Source organism: Vombatus ursinus, unplaced genomic scaffold (genome assembly GCF_900497805.2).
Source record: "Vombatus ursinus unplaced genomic scaffold, bare-nosed wombat genome assembly UNPS02014810.1, whole genome shotgun sequence".
In the NCBI taxonomy this organism is placed as follows: Eukaryota; Metazoa; Chordata; class Mammalia; order Diprotodontia; family Vombatidae; genus Vombatus; species Vombatus ursinus.
In genome coordinates this window covers 50,227,870-50,246,696 of record NW_020954588.1, presented here as the reverse complement: position 1 = coordinate 50,246,696, position 18,827 = coordinate 50,227,870, and the positions used below count along the sequence as shown (strand labels likewise).

At 47.0% G+C, this 18,827-nt stretch overlaps 1 protein-coding gene across 2 annotated transcripts in view; it reads right to left on the bottom strand.

Moving 5' to 3' along the window:
• Positions 1 to 1,792: 1,792 nt before the first annotated feature.
• Positions 1,793 to 18,827, bottom strand: part of GAL3ST2 (galactose-3-O-sulfotransferase 2) — a 48,651-nt gene continuing 31,616 nt past the window's right edge. Inside the window, exons 2-4 of one of the 2 annotated variants that reach the window (XM_027876026.1) lie at positions 14,219 to 14,305; positions 11,935 to 12,193; positions 1,793 to 3,244 (exon numbers count right to left, since the gene is read on the bottom strand). In XM_027876026.1, the coding sequence (XP_027731827.1) occupies positions 2,435 to 3,244; positions 11,935 to 12,193; positions 14,219 to 14,305 (1,156 nt within the window). In that variant the 3' untranslated portion in view covers positions 1,793 to 2,434. The remainder of the gene's footprint in view (positions 3,245 to 11,934; positions 12,194 to 14,218; positions 14,306 to 18,827) is intronic. The other variant, XM_027876027.1, reaches the window with a different exon arrangement.

The following is an 18,827-nucleotide window of genomic DNA, read 5'->3' as shown; positions in this document are numbered from 1 at the left end:
CCCCGGAACCTCCATTTTTCCAACAAGCTTCAGCTCAAAGATCATCTTTGGCAGGAGCCATTTGCTGACGCCCCTTCCCCTCAGCTCTTCGTGCCTTTCCCTGTCTGGTTTCTTTAATGTGTCTCATACATGCTTACACGTGTGCATGTTGGTTCCCCTGTTAGAATGCAATCTCCATAAAGTGGAAAGGCTGTTTCATGCCTGTTGTTGCATCCCAAAGGACTAGCTCAGTACCTGATACACGCTGGCCAGTTAACCCTTCTTAGTTGATTGGAAGCAGTGCACTGCCATGGCAGCTGGAGAACCTGGGCTCAAACCCCACCTCTGATGCGTCCTAGCTGTGTTACTTTGGACAAGTCATTTAGTCTCCCTGCATGTCAGCTCCGTCATCTATAAAATGGGGGGGTGGGTGGGCTAAATGGTCCCTTTTAACTCTGGATTTATGATCCTATGAGCCCATAGTTGAACTGGGAAGGTAGTCTCTAGTACAGTGCCACAAGGTTCTGTTCTCAGCCCTGTTTTGTTCAAGCCTATTTAGCAATGATTCGGACAGAGATGGCATGCTTGGAAAATCTGTGGAGCCTGAGATGAACTGCCGCCATGTTGGATGAAGAACTACTAAGATCTAAAAAGATATGAATGGTCCAGAATTATGAACTCAATATAAGAAAATGAGACTCACTAGGGATAAGTATCAAGTACATTGAAAATATCAACTGTCTACCCAAGCTCTCCACTGAATAATGGTTGACAAAGAAGCTGAGCCTCTGAGTGTTCTGAAGGCTTGTGAAGCTAAGGCCATCTTGGCCTCTGTTCCCTGAAGCCTGCCTGGCATCTAGAACATGGCAGGTGGAAGCCATTGTGAGCTCTGCTCCGGGCCGACTTCATCAGGAATACTACAATCAGCTCTTGGGGCCATCTTTTGGGAAGGACTGTAACAAGCTCCAGTGAGTCTACAGGAAAACAAACAGAGCTGTGCTATAGAGGTCAGGCAAAGGCACAGCAGATGTTTATTCTGGACCAGAGAAGACTTTGGAAGAGCTTGAGAGGTGCCAGCAAGTACTTGGAAGCTGTCATGTGGAAGAGGGATTAGATTTCTTTGACTTGGCCCCATAAGTGAGGGCTGGTGCCAGGGGATCGAAGTACCATAGAGACAGATTTCAACTGGATACAAAGAAAAGCTTCTCAATACTTACACCTGTTGGACACTGCCTTGATATGTACTGAGTTCCTCATTACTGAAGGTGTTCAAAACATACACTGGATGACCATTTGTTGGGGGTGTTGCTGAAAGGATTCCCTCTCAGAAATATATTAAAAGCAGCGGCTTCTGAGGACCCACTTGTGGCCTTGAGATGCCAGTGTGGTTTTATAAGCTATGCTGGCCACATTTTAAACCTGCCTTGATTCCAAAGGCATTTAGGATGTCACAGAATGGACCATTATGAATGAACCTCAGTCATTGTTTTATCATAGAAACAGAAATGGTGGTTGGCAGAAACCTGCACACTGGAATGACCAGTAACAAAGAATGTTCCATCTATTGTGATCACTCTAGAGAGTATTTGTGAAATCAAGACCAAGGTTCAAACATGTCCAAGGTTTAACCATTTATTCTTTAAATTAAAACATTATTTCTCATAACATTAGAATCCATTACACACGGTGGTGGGGAACCAGCAGCCTCAAGGCCACATGTGGCCCTCTAAGTCCTCGGGGGCGGCCTTTTGACTGAGTCACAGTTCCACAGAACAAATCCTTTTATGAAGGGGATGTGTTCTGGGATGTTTGGATTCAGTCAAAGGGCTGCGCTTGAGGACTTAGCAGGCCACATGTGGCCTCGAGGCGGCAGGTTCCCCACCCCTGTGAGAACATGAGTTTCTTGAGCCCCAAGACCACCTTTTTGCCTTTCTTTTTATCCTCACAGTGCTTGGCAATAGTGAGCACTTAATCCAGACTTGTTGATCTACTGAATGACAGATCCCTCGAGCTAAAAATCTTTTCAACAAAATTTTTTCAAAGCATGTGTTTTACACAGTAGAAGTTACTTAGTATCTATATTTTCCAGCCTGTAAGCAATCAGTGTAATATGACACATAGAAAACTGGCCTAAAGTCCAGAAAGACCTGAGTTCGAGTCCTGACTGACACATCCTGGCTATGTCACCCTGGGCCAGTAACCTAACCTCTCAGTGCCCTAGGCAGCTCTCTAAGACTGAATTTCAGAACAATGGCAAGGTCTGCATTGGTAGAGGGAGTTTCCTTACTGGAAGGTCCCTATCCCAATGAAGTCATAAGTTTAGTCAAGGGGGGGAAAAGCAATCAGACTTAAAATTCCATCATCGGGTCCATCCGTCTGATTCTTCCATGTTAGCTATGGAGTATTCCTTTTGGAGTGAATGGTGTGCCAGGTAAGGAGGGCAATCACTTTTCCATCACTGCAACTTGATGTTCTTGGGGGGATTTGTGGGAAATTGCTGAGAGTACAAGTGGGACATGTACTGTATCTCAGGCATCACCATCCTGCGACACATGGCCATGGTCTCATTGTCTAAATGTTGTTTGAGATTGTAGCCCAGGATGCTGGCCTGCCCAGACTGGTAGGGCCTGAGCCTCGCGTCTTTGATTTGTGTCTTATTCTTTGGCTCCCCATCCTGGATGCATATGTCCATGAGCTCCCGCTGCCTTTCCCTCAAGAGAGCCACTTCCTTCAGCAGTTTCTTCAGCCCAATGACCTCCCTGATCTTCTGCCAGAAGGTCCTGTTGAAATGCTGGTAAAGCTCCCAGTCCAAAGCACACCACTCCTTCACTTTCTCCTGGCTCTCCCTGGTCAGGTTCTGGATCGTATTCTCACTCCGCGAGTTTAGCTTGAAGTAGACCACGTCATCCAGATCCCAGTGCAAGGTGTTTCTCAGGAGGACCATGGACTCATCAAAATACTCAGAAATCAGGATGAGCTGAAACTGCTGCTGGATCTCCGTGATCACCCCCCGCACGTAGTCTTTGCCACTTTTGTTGTTATCATAGCCAAAGTCAAACCACATGTTGTTCCTGGCATACGTGTTTCTTATAGATACGTTTTCATTGTAGTACCTCAGTGGAGATGCCAAAAACTCATTCAGGCTTTTCATCTTCTGAAAAGCAGGCACATATCCTTTGTAATACACAAAAGAGGACTCCAGCTGGAAAATTGGGTTCCTCAATATGGAAAAGTAGAAAGTGTTGTTTGGCATCACTTTCTGTACCTTTGGGGGAGGAAAAAAAAAAAAGAAAAGACCATGAGCAGGCTTGCTTGATCCCGAGAAGGGATGCTCAGAGCCCGAAAAAGACCCTGGGTCAGGCCTCCTGGCAGAGGACACCTAACCCAGGCTGAGAGACCTCGAGCAAAGGGTCAAGCACCCTCCTGGGGAAATCACTCTCTGAGGGCTGCAGCCACTATCCAGACGTCAACCCCCACCCCACCCCTGCGGCGGCCTGTGCAAGGACCTGAGGAGAAATGTGCTAGCTATCATCTACGTTATGATGGGAATGATGTGAACTAAGAGAATGAACCAAGAGGAGTGCACAGAACCCTGTCGTCCTCCCACGATCGCCAATCCCTGCACCCTTCAGTTCTCTCCCAGGCCAACACCCTCACACTTGCTCCCCCTCCACCAGTATGTTCCATCAGGTCCCAAAGCATTGGGTACAAATGATCCACAGGAGCTGATTCACTCTCCCATCTTGGCTCTTCCAAATCCTTCCATCCCTCCTCAAGTCTCGTCGGCTCCCATGGCACCTGTCCTCTCCACCCTCTCAGTGTCATCACTTGACCTCGGTTTGCCTCGGTTTCCTCAACTGTAAAAAGGGGATAATAGTAGCACCAACCTCACAGGATTTTTGTGAGGATCAAAGGAGATAATATTTGTAAAGTGCCTGGCCCGCAGTAGGCACCATGTAAATGCTTATTCCCTTTCCCTTTCCTCATCTCACATCTCTCAGATGCTTTCTGTCCATCCTCCATCATTCCTATCTTGCTTTACAAGGTGGCCCTTCTCCTTGCCAAGACTGACCCTTCTGTGTGCATTCTTCTTTCTCCAGCAGTTTGATCCTACCTATCACTCCTCCTCTCTGACTAATCTCCAATGCTCCTCTGCTACCTTGGCTGCATCTCCTGTCTTCCTGCCTTTGCATTGGCTGTCCCTGATGCCTGGAACGCTTTCCCTCTTGTCCCCGCTTCCTAGATTTCCTGACTTTCCTCAAGACTCAGGAGAAGGAGGCAGAGCCAAGAGGCAAAGTGACTTCTCCTCCTCAAAACTCTTCTAAACACATCTAAAAAATGCAACAGACCAAATCCTGATTGGGAAATCCAGAAGGAGTCAGAGCTGTCTGTCCAGCCCAGCTCGACATAAGGAGACTGAGAAGGACTGGGGACACTGGGGATGGAGTTGGGCCAGGAGCACACCACATGCTAGCTCTCTAACACCCAGGGAGAGTCTGAGTGCCAGGACAAGAGGAGGTCCCAGACTCGTATTAGGTCATGCCCATACTGGGACCCTGAAATGGGGAACAGGGGAGAACCAGAAACTTTGTCACCCACTCCTCAGATCCAAGTAACAGATTCAGAGAGAACTGAGAGGCAGACCTGCACACAGGGGTGATATGTCCAGGTAAGGAGGCCCTACCTGGGCAGTGGACCAAGAAAGGAGGGTGTTCAGAAGCCAGCAGCAGCATTACTGTGACTCAAACCCCAGGCCCAGAGCTGGATCTCATTCCCAGAATCTAGCCCAGCCTGCAGAGGAAACACCAGGGCAAAGGAAAGCCTACAGTTGGGCTGCTCTAAGCCAGCAGCAGCATCTTCTCATGTTCAGACCCAAACCCAGGTCAGGAACTCAGAGAGCTCAGATCTGGAGGCAGCAATCAGACTCTGCCCTGCATGGGAAACACCAGCCTGGCCCTGAGACCCCACAAAAGCAACACTCAATACACCAAGAAAGCAGCACCAGGAGGCAGCCCAGATGTTCCCTCCACAGGGGCTGCAGAGCAAAGCCCTGACATCAAGTCCAGAGTGAGGCAGAAGGCTAAAAGAACGGGCAAACAAAGCAGGAACCTCACCACAAGGAGCTCAGAGCTAACGTGGCAGGGACCCTCCAGACACAAACGGAGAAGAGGAGAATGACCCCAGAACACCTACGAGCAAAGCCTCAGACCAAAGCACAGCTCAGGCACAAATGCAGAGTATGTGGTAGGGATGAGGCAACAGTTTAAAAAAAGGAAAGTTTAAAAAGTTAATAAATGGAATGAGGATTGGAAAATAAATGAGAGCTATGGAAGAAAGAATTGGGAAAGGAGGTTAACAGCCTGGCACCAGAGTTACAAAACCCCAAGTAAAGTTCTTCCTGAAAATTCACATGGATCAAATAGAAGCCAGTGACTCCATGAGAAGTCAGAAGACTGAGAAATAGAAAGAACACAGGGTATGTCATCGCAAAAACAACTGACCCAGAAAACAGATTGAGGAGAAAAAAAAATAAGATTAATGAATTCTCTGGAGCCCATGAACAAAAAAAAAAAAAGCCTAAACATCGTGTTTCCAAAAATCTTCAAAGAAAACTACCTGAATTTCTCAGAGCCAGAGGGCAAAGTGGAAAGAGGAAGAAGCTGTGAGCTCCTGAAAGACACCACCGTATGAAAACTCGCAGGAATATCCTAGCGAAAATCCAGAGCTTCCGAGTCAAAGAAAAAATACTGCAAGCTTCCTGAAAGAAAGAATCCAAGTACTGACGAGCCACTATTTGGATCACACACGATTAGCAGCCACCACAATGAAGGAACTGAGAATTTGGAATATGATATTCCAGAAGACAAAAGATATAGGCTTACAACCAAGAATAACTTACCCAGCAAAACTGAGTGTAATGCTACAGAAGGAAAAAATGAACCTTTAACAAAATAAAGCATTTCCTAATGAAAGACCAGAGCCATGGAGAAACGTTGAAGGTCAAATACAAGAGTGAAGAGAAACATAAAAAAGTAAACGTGAATGAACAAGGATACAGGGCCAGAGGATAAACTACTTCCATTCAAATGGAAGGATATAATACACGTGACTCCCCACCCCATCCATATCGTCATCAGGGTTCATAGGGAGTGTCTAAATAGTCAAGACTTAGGAATGGCTCTGCTGTGTCCTGATGAGCTTAAAAAATGGATGGAAAGAGAGAGGAAGAGGAATACACTGGAGCCTGGGGAGGAGAAGGGAGAGAAAGGAAAGTTAGGGGAAATTATTTTGTGTGTCGAGAGTGCACAAGCGCACCTCCACAAACAAGAAGAAAAGAGGGGAGGGGAAAAGGACTAACCCTTGAACTTCACTCTCATGTGAATTGGTCAAAAGAAGGAATTACACACATACATACACACACACACACACACACAGCTGAATACAGAAATACATTTCATTCAACAGTGAAATATGAGGGAAAGGGGAGAAGGAAGTTGGGGGAATTGGGGGGAGAGTTTAAGGAAGGAATTAGTCCTAAGCAAACTCTAAGGATGTACATTTATGGTCCTTTTTGAGGTGGCAAAGAACGGGAATCTGATGGAGCGGCCCATAAACTGGAGAATGGCTGAACAAGTTATGGTATATAAATGAGATGAAATACTACTGTGCTTACAATGCTAAAGACCAACCAGGATTCCAAAGTTCCAGTGATGAAATATGCTATTCACGTCTTGAAAAAGGCGAGGGATTCAGAATGGAGAATGAGAAAAAGAGTTTTAGGACACAGCCCATGTGGAAATGTGTTTTGATTGACCGTGCATGTTCACAATGGGTTCTGTTTTTCTTGAGTTATTGGAGTGGGGGGGGGGGTGGCAGCTTGGGATGGGAGGATAAGAAGGCAGGGCTTGGTTGATTAAAACAAAATATTTTTTAGAAGGATAAATCAAATACAACTGCACACACGCACACACACACACACACACACACACACACACACACACACACACTCTTCTAGTACCAGCCCTCTCCAGTTACCTCTCATTTATTCTGTGTAACACTGTGTAGCAAACTGTTATTTGCATGCTTTTTCTCCCATTGGAATGTGAGCTCATGCATGGTCGAGACCTCGTTTTCATCTTTCTTTGCATTCTCAGTGCTTAGCACAGTGCCTGGCACATAATAGGTACTTTATAAATGCCTGGTCACAGACCAACACCAGTGACCAAGCTTGCCCACCAAAAGATAAGAAAATGCCCATTGCTCACTTTTGGCCAAGGTCAGGTGTGAGGGACTGTCTGATGTTGGCTACTGCCAAGTGACAGTTGTGGTGAACTGGGATGGGAACTGGATACGGAGAAGTAACCGGAGCTCACGCTCCCGAGGCAGTGGGCAGTGCTATGAAGCTGGGGAAGGAACAGAATTCAAGGAAGTAGCCAGAGCTTGTGCTCCTGAGGCAGGGGGCTGTGCCACGTGGGAGTGGGACGGCAGAGAAGGAGTTCCCTTTGCTTAGTCCCCTCCCTAAGTGCAACGTCAACCCCAGACGCCTCCTTCCTGTGTCCTTCCTGACTTCCTGGGTCACGTACCTTCCCTTTGTGTAGCACGGACCCCAGACGCCTCCTTCCTGACTTCCTAGGTCACGTACTCTGTCTATGCACTAATCCCAGACGCCTCCTTCCTGTATCCGGTCCTAGCCTCCTGCGTCACTTCCTCTCCCTTGGTGCGCTAAACTCAGACATCCCCTTCTGGTATCTGACCCTACAATCATTGACTAGTAGGCGGGCTGAGGAGGAGGGGCTAAGAGGTACTTAAGGAACGGTCGTGGTCGGAGCAAGCACTCTCTTTGCTCCTGCTCTCTTGCTATGGCCTTCCTGCTTGGCCTTGCTGTGATGGCCTCTGAATAAACCTCGGGTGTTGGCACCTCCTGGTAGGCTCGTCTCTGTGTTTATCCGGTTGGGGACCGAAGACTGGTAAGTATGACTCTGGCAGCCTGCTCCTTATAGGAGGAGAGTGCACGGCGCAGCCGGCGCAGTGGGGGTTCACAGGCAAAGACTCACAAACCATCACACTTGGTCAATAGTTTGGTTAGTTTTCCTGAACTGGGTGTTTGGGAGGTGGTCTTTCATTTTTATTCTTTATTACAAGGGATGGCTCTCTCAGAAGATGAAGATGAAATGAAGGTGATATAGAAACAAAAATAGCGGGGCAGCTAGGTGGTGCAGTGGCTAGAGCTCCAGCCTTGGAGTCAGGAGGACCTGAGTTCAAATCCAGCCTCAGACACTTCACATTTACTAGCTGTGTGACCCTGGGCAAGTCACTTAACCCCGACTGCCTCACCAAAAAGAAAAAAAGAAAAGAAACAAAAATACGAGGTTTTTTTTTTTAAATAAATGTTCTGTCTACTTTTCATGTGTACAAAATCTCCCCACTCCCCCACCCTTGGCTTTATCCTGTTTCTTTCCCTGGCCCCCAATCCCAAGGTTCACCTCATGCTCAAAAGACCCATTTCATTCCTGGCTTGTAACAACCACAATTATGGTAGGTCGATTGGGTTCCATCGTCATCATAGCAGCTGACTTGTGTATAGTCCTTCAGGTTTTTTTCACAAACTCGGGGTCACAGATCTAGAGTAGAAAGGGGGCACTAAGGAGAAGGAACCTGGGGGCCAGGGTAGTGACAGTGGAGAGAATCAAACATAGACTATAGCTAGTAAGTACCAAGCCCGAATTTGAACCCAGGGCCCGTAACTCCACAACTGGAGATCTTTCCATTGGACCATATTGCCTCTCTAACTTCACCTCAAAAAGCCTCAGTGTCCTTATCTTTAAAATGGCTCTTACCTCCCAGGGTTACTTTGAAGCTGAAAGGAAAAAAGGTAAATAAAAGGATCTGAAAACCTTTCAACGCTCCTTCCCTTCCCCCCCTTGCCCCTTCCTGGGGCAAAATGATTGTGCAGACATGTTGTATTTATTTATCGCAACACATGTTGTGTTCCCCCATTAGAATGGAAGCTCCTTAAGGGCAGAGATCGATTCAATTTGGTCTTTGTATCCCCAGCACCTAGGATGGTGCCTGGCACATAGTGGGCACTTAATAAATGTTTGTCAGATTAATAATAAAAACAATAATAGCGATCATACAGTACATTAGGTTTGCAAAACACTTTATAAACATTATTTCATTTGGTCCTCACAACACCCCTGGAAGATAAGGGCTATTATTATCACCATCTTACAGATGAGGAGACTGAGGCAGGCAGTGGGTAAGTGTCCAAGGACACACAGCTAGTACGTGTCTGAGGCTGGAATTGAACTGAGGTCTTTCTGACTCCAGGAACTAGGTTGGATTGAACTGTTGTCCAAAGCATTTCCTTAGACAGATTTACAGACAGCGCCTTTTTTGAAGTGCTAGCAATAGGAAAATAGAAAGATAAGTAAAGGATACTCACGGAATGGGAAGGGCCAATCAACAGTTTTCCTAAAAATCTGTGGGTTTTTTGCCCACAAAACAGTAATCTGTGTGCCTTGGGCTGCAGGGAAGCAGCTCCTTCTGCCAGGTAATTTCCATTTCACTGGGCAAAGGACAAAAAGGTTATCTTACAGGGAGTAGAAATTGGCATTCGTTGCTGTGTATTCAAGACATGACTGACCCTGTAAGATAGTGATGAAAGGAGGCTATGCAGCCTCTCCCTCAGAAGGATACCTGAATCATAAAAGAGCTGGAATGAGTTCAGAGGAAAGACGCCAAGATTCTACAGAAGCTCGAAACCAAGCCATACAAAGGTCAACAGCTGAAGGAAGCGGGGATGTTACCCAACAGATGGGAAGGTGGGAGGGGAAATCCAAACTGTCTTCAAATATTTGAAGACTTATCATATAGAAAAGGTAGACTTACCCCATGTAGATACAGAGGGTGGATCAAAGATCAGTAAACAGAAGCTACAGACAATTTAAGCTCAATAGAAGAAAAGAACAAGTGAGGGGCAGCCTCCAGCACAGAGCAGATGCATGATCCTCATTAAGGCGTGTAACTCCTCAATATCCATGCAATCTCTAAGTCTCGAAGAGTCCTCGAAGTTACCGGCCCCCTGAGCCAGGAGATCATTTACTGGGGGAAGGGTTCATCACTCATCTATATTCTCCAAATTAGCCCAGCCTCTCTCAGAATAGAAGCAGGAGTTTAGCAGAAAGTCCCACAGAAGCAGTGTGGTATAGCAGATAGAAAGCTGCCCTCACAGCCGAGAAGACCTGGGTTCAAGTATTGTCTCAGACTGGCTGTATGACCCTGGGCAAGTCACATCACTCCTCAGTGTGTTAAGAAACTCTCTGAGACTCTAAGTAACACAGAAGGTTACAGCCTGCCGCTAGTAGAGGGTTTTTCCTCACCTGGGAGTTCCTTATGCCAATGAAATCACGGGTCCAGCCCCTGTCCCTATCCCAATGGGGGTCAGAGCCTTCAAAATAGGAAGATAAGCCAGGCCAATGTCATCTGTGAGAAGGAACAGATAATGACAATAGCCTGCGTTTATAAAGCCACTTTAAGGTTCCAAAGCTCCCTCCTCCAGGAGGGACAAGGAGAGAGGTAAAGGATGGCTTAAAGCCCGAGGCAGGCAGCTTTAGGGACCAGGTTGATAATCAGTCAATCAACAAACATTTGTGTATGTTATCATAGCTCATCTTCGCCACAACCGTGTGAGATAGGTGCTATCATGGCCCCCATTTTACAGATGAGGAACCTGAGGCAGGCAGAGGTTAAAGTGACCAGGGTCACACAGGTAGTCAGCGTCTGTGGTAAGTTGTGATCTCAGGCCTTACTGTCTCCACACCACCTGACTTGGCCAAGTCCTGGTTAAGAGCTGGTAATTGCACATATTACGTGGTTACATGTAGTCTGGAACTCTAGGTTGATTGACTGGCACCTGAAGATAGGCTGACTAGAAAAGGGGCTTAGCCTGGCAGCCAGAAAGACTGCCAGGGCAGCAGCCGCACAAAAACCCAAGATGTAGAAGGAAAGGGATAAAGGGTCCAGGGAGGAAGTTGTGGAGGCCACATAGCAATCAATCGATCGACAAGCATTTATGAAACACCTGCTGTGTGTCAGGTACTATGCTAAGCTCTACAGACACAAAGAAAGGCAAAAACAGGGCCCTTGCCCTTAAGAAGCTCACAGCAAATGAGAAAGACAACATGGGCTCCTGCTAAAAGTTATCATGTTTCCCTAAGCCTTTTCTTCTGCAAGCTCTCAGTCAACCTAGCAACCAATCCCTAGTTTATTTATAAGCTCCTACTGTGTGTCAGGCACAGTGCTGGGCTCTAGAGATACAAGGACAAAAGTAAAATAGCCCCTGCCTGCAAGGAGCTTGTATTCTAACAGGGGGAGTGCTGTGACTATTAGGAATGATCTCAAGGCCCTTGATTTGAGGCAATGGATCAAGTACTGGACTTGAATTCGGGAAGGCCTGAGTTCAAATCCTGACTCAGACACTAGCTGTAAAAACCTGTCTCTAAGCCTCAGTTTCCTCATCTGTAAAATGAGAGGACTGCACTCAATACCCTTCATGGTCCCTTCCAGCTTTAATGCTATGATCCATGATCCTTTTCCTCTAAGGTCCCCTTCCACGCTAACTCGCTGACCCTCAAAATCGGATCCTTCCCCATTCACAGTCGCCTTCCCTGCGTAGTGATCCGGCATCACCCAAATCTATTCCTTCCCCCTCCTAAAATTCTGACCAAGAATGGGGCTCTCAGTAACAGGTCACCATTCCAGATCAACCCCAGAAGCATTCTCCCTCATTAACCTGCCTTATTCAGCTTCCTACTGTTAGTAGAATGACTACCTCCATGACTTCTCCACCCAGCTCCCCACTGATGCTCACTGGTACCCAGCTTGAGCCAAGCTCACGGGTGGGACCACATCTGCTGGGGTCGGGGGGAGGGCAGCATGGAGCATGGACCTCACCTCTGTGGGGTTAAACCTCAGGTGATTGCACATGACGTTGAAGGTCCCATTCAGGGATTTGAATCCCTCCACATACTTGGTCAGGAAGAGCCAGGGATAACCCAGATGGAAAAGCTGCCCTGCAGGCAGGGCCACCGTGAGATTCCACTTCTCTGTGAACCGGTACAGGATGTTTATAACGGTGCTGCTGGCGGTCTTGTGGGTCTTGAGGAACATGACATTGGTCACAGGGTGGAAGGACTCCTGGCCACTGAAGAGACTGGGGAGAGAAGAATGGAAGATAGCTTCTATCACTATCTAATGTTGTTATTGTTCACTATGGATGAAAGAAAACCTTGACTGAGAATTCTTCCAGCCCATCCCTGTCCAGAACTCCCACTGCTTGCTGGTCATCTCTGCCTGGAGGCAGCCCAGACTCAACACGTCCAAAACGGGACTCGTTACCCTCTGAACTTCCCTGTTTCTGCTGAGGGTCCCAACATCCTTCTAGTCTCTGGGTTTGCAACCTAGAATCATCTTAGATTCCCCATTCTTCCTCATCCCATATAGATGACCAGTTGCCAAGTCTTGTGGATTCTATCTCTACATCTCCTGAAATGCCTTTCTCTGTCCTTCCAACCTTCCCACTCCTTCACTCACATTAAACCCGGTCTTCACTCTTATTTTCTCCTCCACCCTCCTGTTCTCTCAGATCACCTTTTGTCAATCAGCCAACCAATAAGCATTTATTAAGCACTTAACCATGTGCTTGGCATTGTGCCAACCTCTGAGATACTCCTCCCTTTTATGGTCTGTCCATTTCGTGATACATTAGTTATCACCCTGGCCTCACCCTGTACCCCTAACTGAATCAGATCTCAATCTGCCCATCCTCAACCCCAGCTAGCCCACACTATCTGATCCCTCTGTTCCAATTCTTGTCCTGTCTCTAACTTGAAAGGCAAATTTTGAGGCTTTGTGCTTTTCAGAATGTTGTACGGGTGAGGTTTTAGGAATTTCATAAATTTGTAGGAGTCAAGCCCTCCAGTAAAATCTTCCACTGGCTCCTCATAGGAGCATGGAGGTGATTCTGGGTCTTTGAAGGCTGAGCCAAAGAAACCCAGGCTCTCCTAAGTCATACCAAGCTGGAAAGGCTTCTTGTTCCTCCAGCTAGAGCGAAAGCTTCTTGAGGGCAGGGGCTGGGTTTTCGTGGTTTGGTCTTTCTCTATATCCCCAGCACTGAGCATGATGCCTACCTAGCACATAGTAAGTGCTTGATAAATGCTTTTTTGGTTGATGAATTTTGTTGAAGAACCAGCTTGGCTAGTCAGGTTCCGAGACTCTCCTTAGCAAGAAGGGGCTAGGGTGAGCAACACTTCGGCCCCTGCTTGGTACGAGGCACAGGCAGAGATCACAGAGGCACTGAAGGACCCGAACTGAACTCAATGTTTAGACAGTTCTACAGTGGCTTCTTCACAGATAACCTGGGGCTATTTCAGAGCAAGGCAATGAGCGTGGGGTGAGAAGGGCTGGGACTTCAGAGGGAAAATGATTTGGGGAAGGGGCACTCAAACCTACACCATGGGTCTCAAGCAATCAATCAGGCATTTTCTCTTCCCTAAATCCAACACCACCTTGAAGTAAGCCTAACCCTGTGCCTCTGACTCACCATGAACCCACAGACTCTGAAGCATCCATCTTTCTGCTGACAAAGCTCGTGCCAGACTGGCAGTACCCCTGCTACCCCAAGCTGGCCCAACTGATTCAACAAAGCTACTTCTGCTCAAAGGGGTCTTTCAATTGAAGCCAGAAGGAAGTACATCTGGGGCAGTTAGGTGGTGTAGTGGACAGAGCATGGGGCCTGGAGTCAGGAAGACCTGAGTTCAAACCTGACCTCAGATACTTACTAACAGTATGATTCTGGGCAAGTCACTTTACCCTGTTTACCTCAGTTTCCTTATCTGTAATGAGCTGGAGGAGGAAATGGCAAACTACTCCAGTATCTTTGCCAAGAAAACCCCAAATGGGGTCACAGAGTCAGACACAACTGAAAAGACTGAACCAACCCCACTGTTTTACAAATGGAAAAACAGGACCAGAGAGGTGAAGGAGTCTGTCCAAGGTCACAAATAGTGGATAAGGAAGAGAGCTAGGTCCCACACTCAGATCCTCTAACTCTAAAAAGAAAGGCAAACTCTCTTCTCCCTACGCCACTGCCTCTTGTGCAAGCTAGGGGATTAATATCAGCTGACAATCCTGTGGGTCAAGCCCCCCAAGAGCACCTCTGTGTCAACGACCAACTTACGGGATCAGCAAGCTGACTTGTGTATTGAGGAAGCTTCCCAAGAGAAGACTCAAAAGCACCACCAGGATGACAATGACATGGAAGTACCTGAAATGACACCAGATGGGAAAAAGCACTCAGGCTCAGCAGGGCTGAGATGATGCCCTGGCAGCATTCAGGACTTGGGGCTCACTAGGCTCCCCTCCTCCTCTGCCTCTTGAAATCCCCGACCCCCTTCAAGGCCCAGGTCAGTCAGGACTGCCTCAAGAAAACCTTTCTTGATCATGTCCAAGGGTCACCTTCTGTATACTTTGTGTTGTGTATATAGCTGGGTAGCCCAGTGTTTCCTCCCCTCTGCTTCCTGTGTAGCTTCCCTGGCTGCCCTCGAGACTCAGCTCCTGGTGTAGGAGGCTTTTCCCAACCCATCCCCTCCCCACCCCCACCCCCAGCTGCTAATGCCTTCTTGGAGATTACCTCCCATTTCCAGGGTCTATATTTGCATGTACACAATTATCTGCATGGCTCCCCCATTAGAAGGTGAGCTTCTGGAGGGCAGGGGCCAAGGTTTCACCTTTCTTGGCATCCCCAACACCTAGTCCATAGTCCAAGAAGGTACTGCAGGCATCCAGAAAAAGCCATTCAAGTACCAAAGAACAAGAGCCAAGGTCACCCAAGGCCTGGTATCTTCAGGACCTTAGAACACTCTGGCTAAGAAACTCTCTCATCCTCCTCTCCTCATCCCTGGGATTCAAGATCACCTTGTGTTCATTTCACAGATAAGGAAAGTCAAGCCCAAAGAAGTGAAGCAATTTGCCCAAGGTCACCCAGCTAGTAAATTACAGAACTGGGATTCAAACCCAGGTCCTTTGACTCATAGGCTTTCTACTGCACTACCCTGACCCTCTCATTTGATAATGGATAGAAAGACATGCATCCGTGGCCTTCACCTGGGGCTCCTTGGTTCTCATTTCAACAATTGCAGTAGCCTAAAGTAAGATGGCGGCAATGTCTTTCCTTATCCATAAAATGGAATGGTTGAGAGAGAACTCTTATGTACACAAAAACCCAAGGTTAGAAGGGGCCCCTCAAGGTCTTCCAGCCCATCCCCCTGTGTGGGCAGAATACCTCCCATACATCCCAGAAGGAGCTGTCCAACCTGTTCTTGAAGCCCACCAGGAAGTTTTTACAACCTTTCTTTATGATGCCATCCAGATGAGGGTTGCATAATCCTTTCACCAGGAAATCCTGGTCCTGTAGCTATGGGGAGTTAGAGACTGGGCAAGTTAGTTCCAACCACTAGGCTATCTCCTTAGTGAAAGGTGCTGGGCAAACAGAAGATATGGTTACCATTTTCCTCCTTTTCATTAAACTAGAACAAGGAAATGTGGTGTTATGGAAGGCCAATGGACTTAGAGGCAGAAGATCTCAGGTAAAACCCCAGATCTGTGTTCAGCCAAGTTGTATTTCCTCTCAGAGCCTCAGTTTGACATCTTTTGTGATTCCCCAATCAATCCACCAACCCACCCACCTACCATGAATCTACCATGCTCCTTACCCTCATTAACCTCACAGTCCTATCAGGAGGGATGAGTCCCTGGAACCCAGAGAGAGAGAGAGAGACAGACAGACAGACAGACAGAAAGGAGAGACAGAGAGAGACAGAGAGGACTCTGGGAATCCAGCATCCTCTCAGCATAGGGTTGCATTATCTTACAAAGAGTCTCAAGTGATTTTGAAGACACTTCTTTGTAAAGAGGCCTTTTTGTTCTACAAAATCAGATGGGTTTTTTTTCTATAATCAACAAACAATAAGCATTGGGAGGAGGAGTCTTGATTTCTCTGCAACATTCAATCCACTGTGAAATGGTAAAGATGGAGTCTACTGCAGAAGGTCCCTGTAAAAAAATGTTCTCTACCGACATCTTCATCTGGAGGCAATTAAGTGACACATTGGACCTGATGTCATGGAGATCTGAGTTCAAATCCATAAAATCAGACACTTACGTGTGAGCCTAGGCAAGTCATTCAATCTGTTCGCCTCAGTTTCCTGAAATGTAAGATGGAGCTAATAATAGCACCTACCTTTCAAATGAGATGTTTGTAAAACACTTAGCAGAGTGCCTGGAACATTGTTGTCGTTCAGTTGTTTCAGCTATGTCCTACTCTTTGGGACCCTATTTGGGTCTTTCTTGGCAAAGATACTGAAGTGATTTGCCGTTTCCTTCTCCAGCTCATTTTATAGATGAGGAACTGAGGAAAACAGAGTTAAGTGACTTGCCCAGGGTCACACAGCGGTAAGTATCTGAGGCCAGATTTGAACTCATGAAGATGAATCTTCCTGACTCCAAGTTTGGTGCTCTATTCAAACATAGTAAGTATTTAATAAATGTTTGTTTCCTTCCTTCATCAAGGATGCCCTCAATTCACATGTGGATGATTCTCATGAATAATTTGCCTAAACGGGAAAGTAGGCATATAGGCTGGTAGTTATTGGGGTTCTTTCTGTCATCTTTTGAGGATATTAATAAGTCTAAGACTTTTTCTACGCCTCTGGCATCTTTCCCCTCCTTCGGGTACCTTGTGAATCAATCCCTCAATACCCTCACAATTACATCACCTCCAGCTTAGATTTTGTCTGTATGCTCTTAGCACAGTCAGGCTGATTTTCCTACTTTTGTTCTGGCAAACACTTGGCTCTACAGGGAGAGCCCTAGCTCAGCTCCAAAAGACTTGTACCTGGGGATGATGGAGGACATCCCAGGAATGTGTGGTGTAGGGTCCACAGTCTACCAGGGGTGGGGACCCTTGCTAAAGAACATGCAGAGTAGAGGCTCCTAGGAGATCTCTTTGTTAACCATCACCGGGAGCTACGTTGAAGAAGATTGACGATGGGGCCAAGAAGTTGCCTACTCAGTAGGTGAAAAAAGGAGAAATGATTTCCATTCTTCCTCTCTTTCAACAGGTGGTTTGGGGCTCTGACAGCTCTACCTTGGACTTCCAGAAAGGGGGAGGGAACAGGGATCCCCATGTCTTCCCCTCTTTCCCAGCACCATCCATGGTGACTGCATCAACATGGCAGTGAGAATACGTGCTGGCCTAGATCCAAGACTAGAGCTCAAGTTGCTGGCTACCTCTCCTGCTTTATGTTTCTCCTCCACAGTGTAGATGGTCCTTATCTTGATGGCAACCTTGTAAAGAGATCAGAAGAGCCTCCTTCCAGGTCCTGGCTGGCCAACAACAACTTCTCAGAAGAGATGGTCATCCCAAGAGGTTTAGTACAGATGTAATGGGTAAGAAAGCCCAAGCCAGGCTATGGATTGCCAGGAGATCCCAACTTGTGAGCTACCCAAAAAGCCTGAGTCATAGGTAAAAGGAAAGTACCTGTTTAGCAGCCCCAAAAATCCCCTAGGAGTCTTCACCCCCGGGAGAATATAAGAAAAGTAATGTGTTATGGTACCACGTTGACTTATTTGTCAACGTGCTTGAGCCTGGGGTGCATTAAGCATTTCCTTTGAGGTGGATATGAACAGGTCCAAGACTTGATATCTGCTACTTCACACACTGAGTAATTTTCAGGAAGGGACCTTGCCCATCCCTTTTGTGGAGATGCTACACATTAGACAAATCTTAGCTTTGTTTAAGGGGCAAAATGAGGCAGAGAATATGAGAAAAGAGTGATCTCCCTCTTTTAGAGGTCAGGCTCCCAAGTCTGCTAGAGCCAGGAGTCAGGGCCCCTATGGGTAGAGAGGGCCCCCTGGGCTGGAGGTAACATCTTGACCATGAACATGCCCCTAAGATTTTACTAATAGGGCAAGGAGAGCCCTTTCCCAGCAAGGCTCTGCTCTGGACTTACATAGGTCCCAAATTCATACCAAGAGCTGCCCGACCACAATAAAAAGCGATCAGGTCTATCTCTCTGATTTGTTATATTCCCACACAGAAATTAGAGGAAAATCCCTTAAACCGAAGGTTTAATTTTAGTTCATGTCCAGGATCTCCTCAAAAGGCATTAAGCAAGGTCCTTTTTCAGGAAAGATATTCAAGAGGAAAAATAAATATTAAGTATAGGGCAGCTATTTATTTCCTCCACCACAAAAGAAATGTTCAAGATACAAAAGCCTCATAAGCACACATTAACCAATACTTAAAACATAAAATAACCAATCATGCCCATTCTATGCCCCTGAGAGGGAAAGAAAACAGATAAGCCCAGACTTCCCATTCACCTGAGCTTCATACTTTCAGAGCAACAAGCAAGCCCAGCTCTCCTGGCCAGGCCCAGCTCTCTGGACCCTTCAGAAGCAAGATGTGCCTGTCTGGTGGTCATCTTCTCCTCCCAGAAGCCCGCCTCCTGCTGAGTAGCCAGAATCGACTCCAGAACTCCTCAGCTCTCAAGGTCATGAACAAAGCACCAACTCCAAAGAAACAGAGTCAAGACTTGCCATGATTCTCACAGCCTTCTGTGGGAAGGGGCAACGACCCCTGACTCAGCTGCTCCCACTCACCACAACCACCAGCAAGGAGTTGTTGCATCATGCCAATGGGCCTGTCCATGTAAAACACGTCTCCCAAAAGAGGGCTCAAGGGGGTGCTCTGAGCCAGTCCCACCACGCTTAGATTGTCCTTGTTA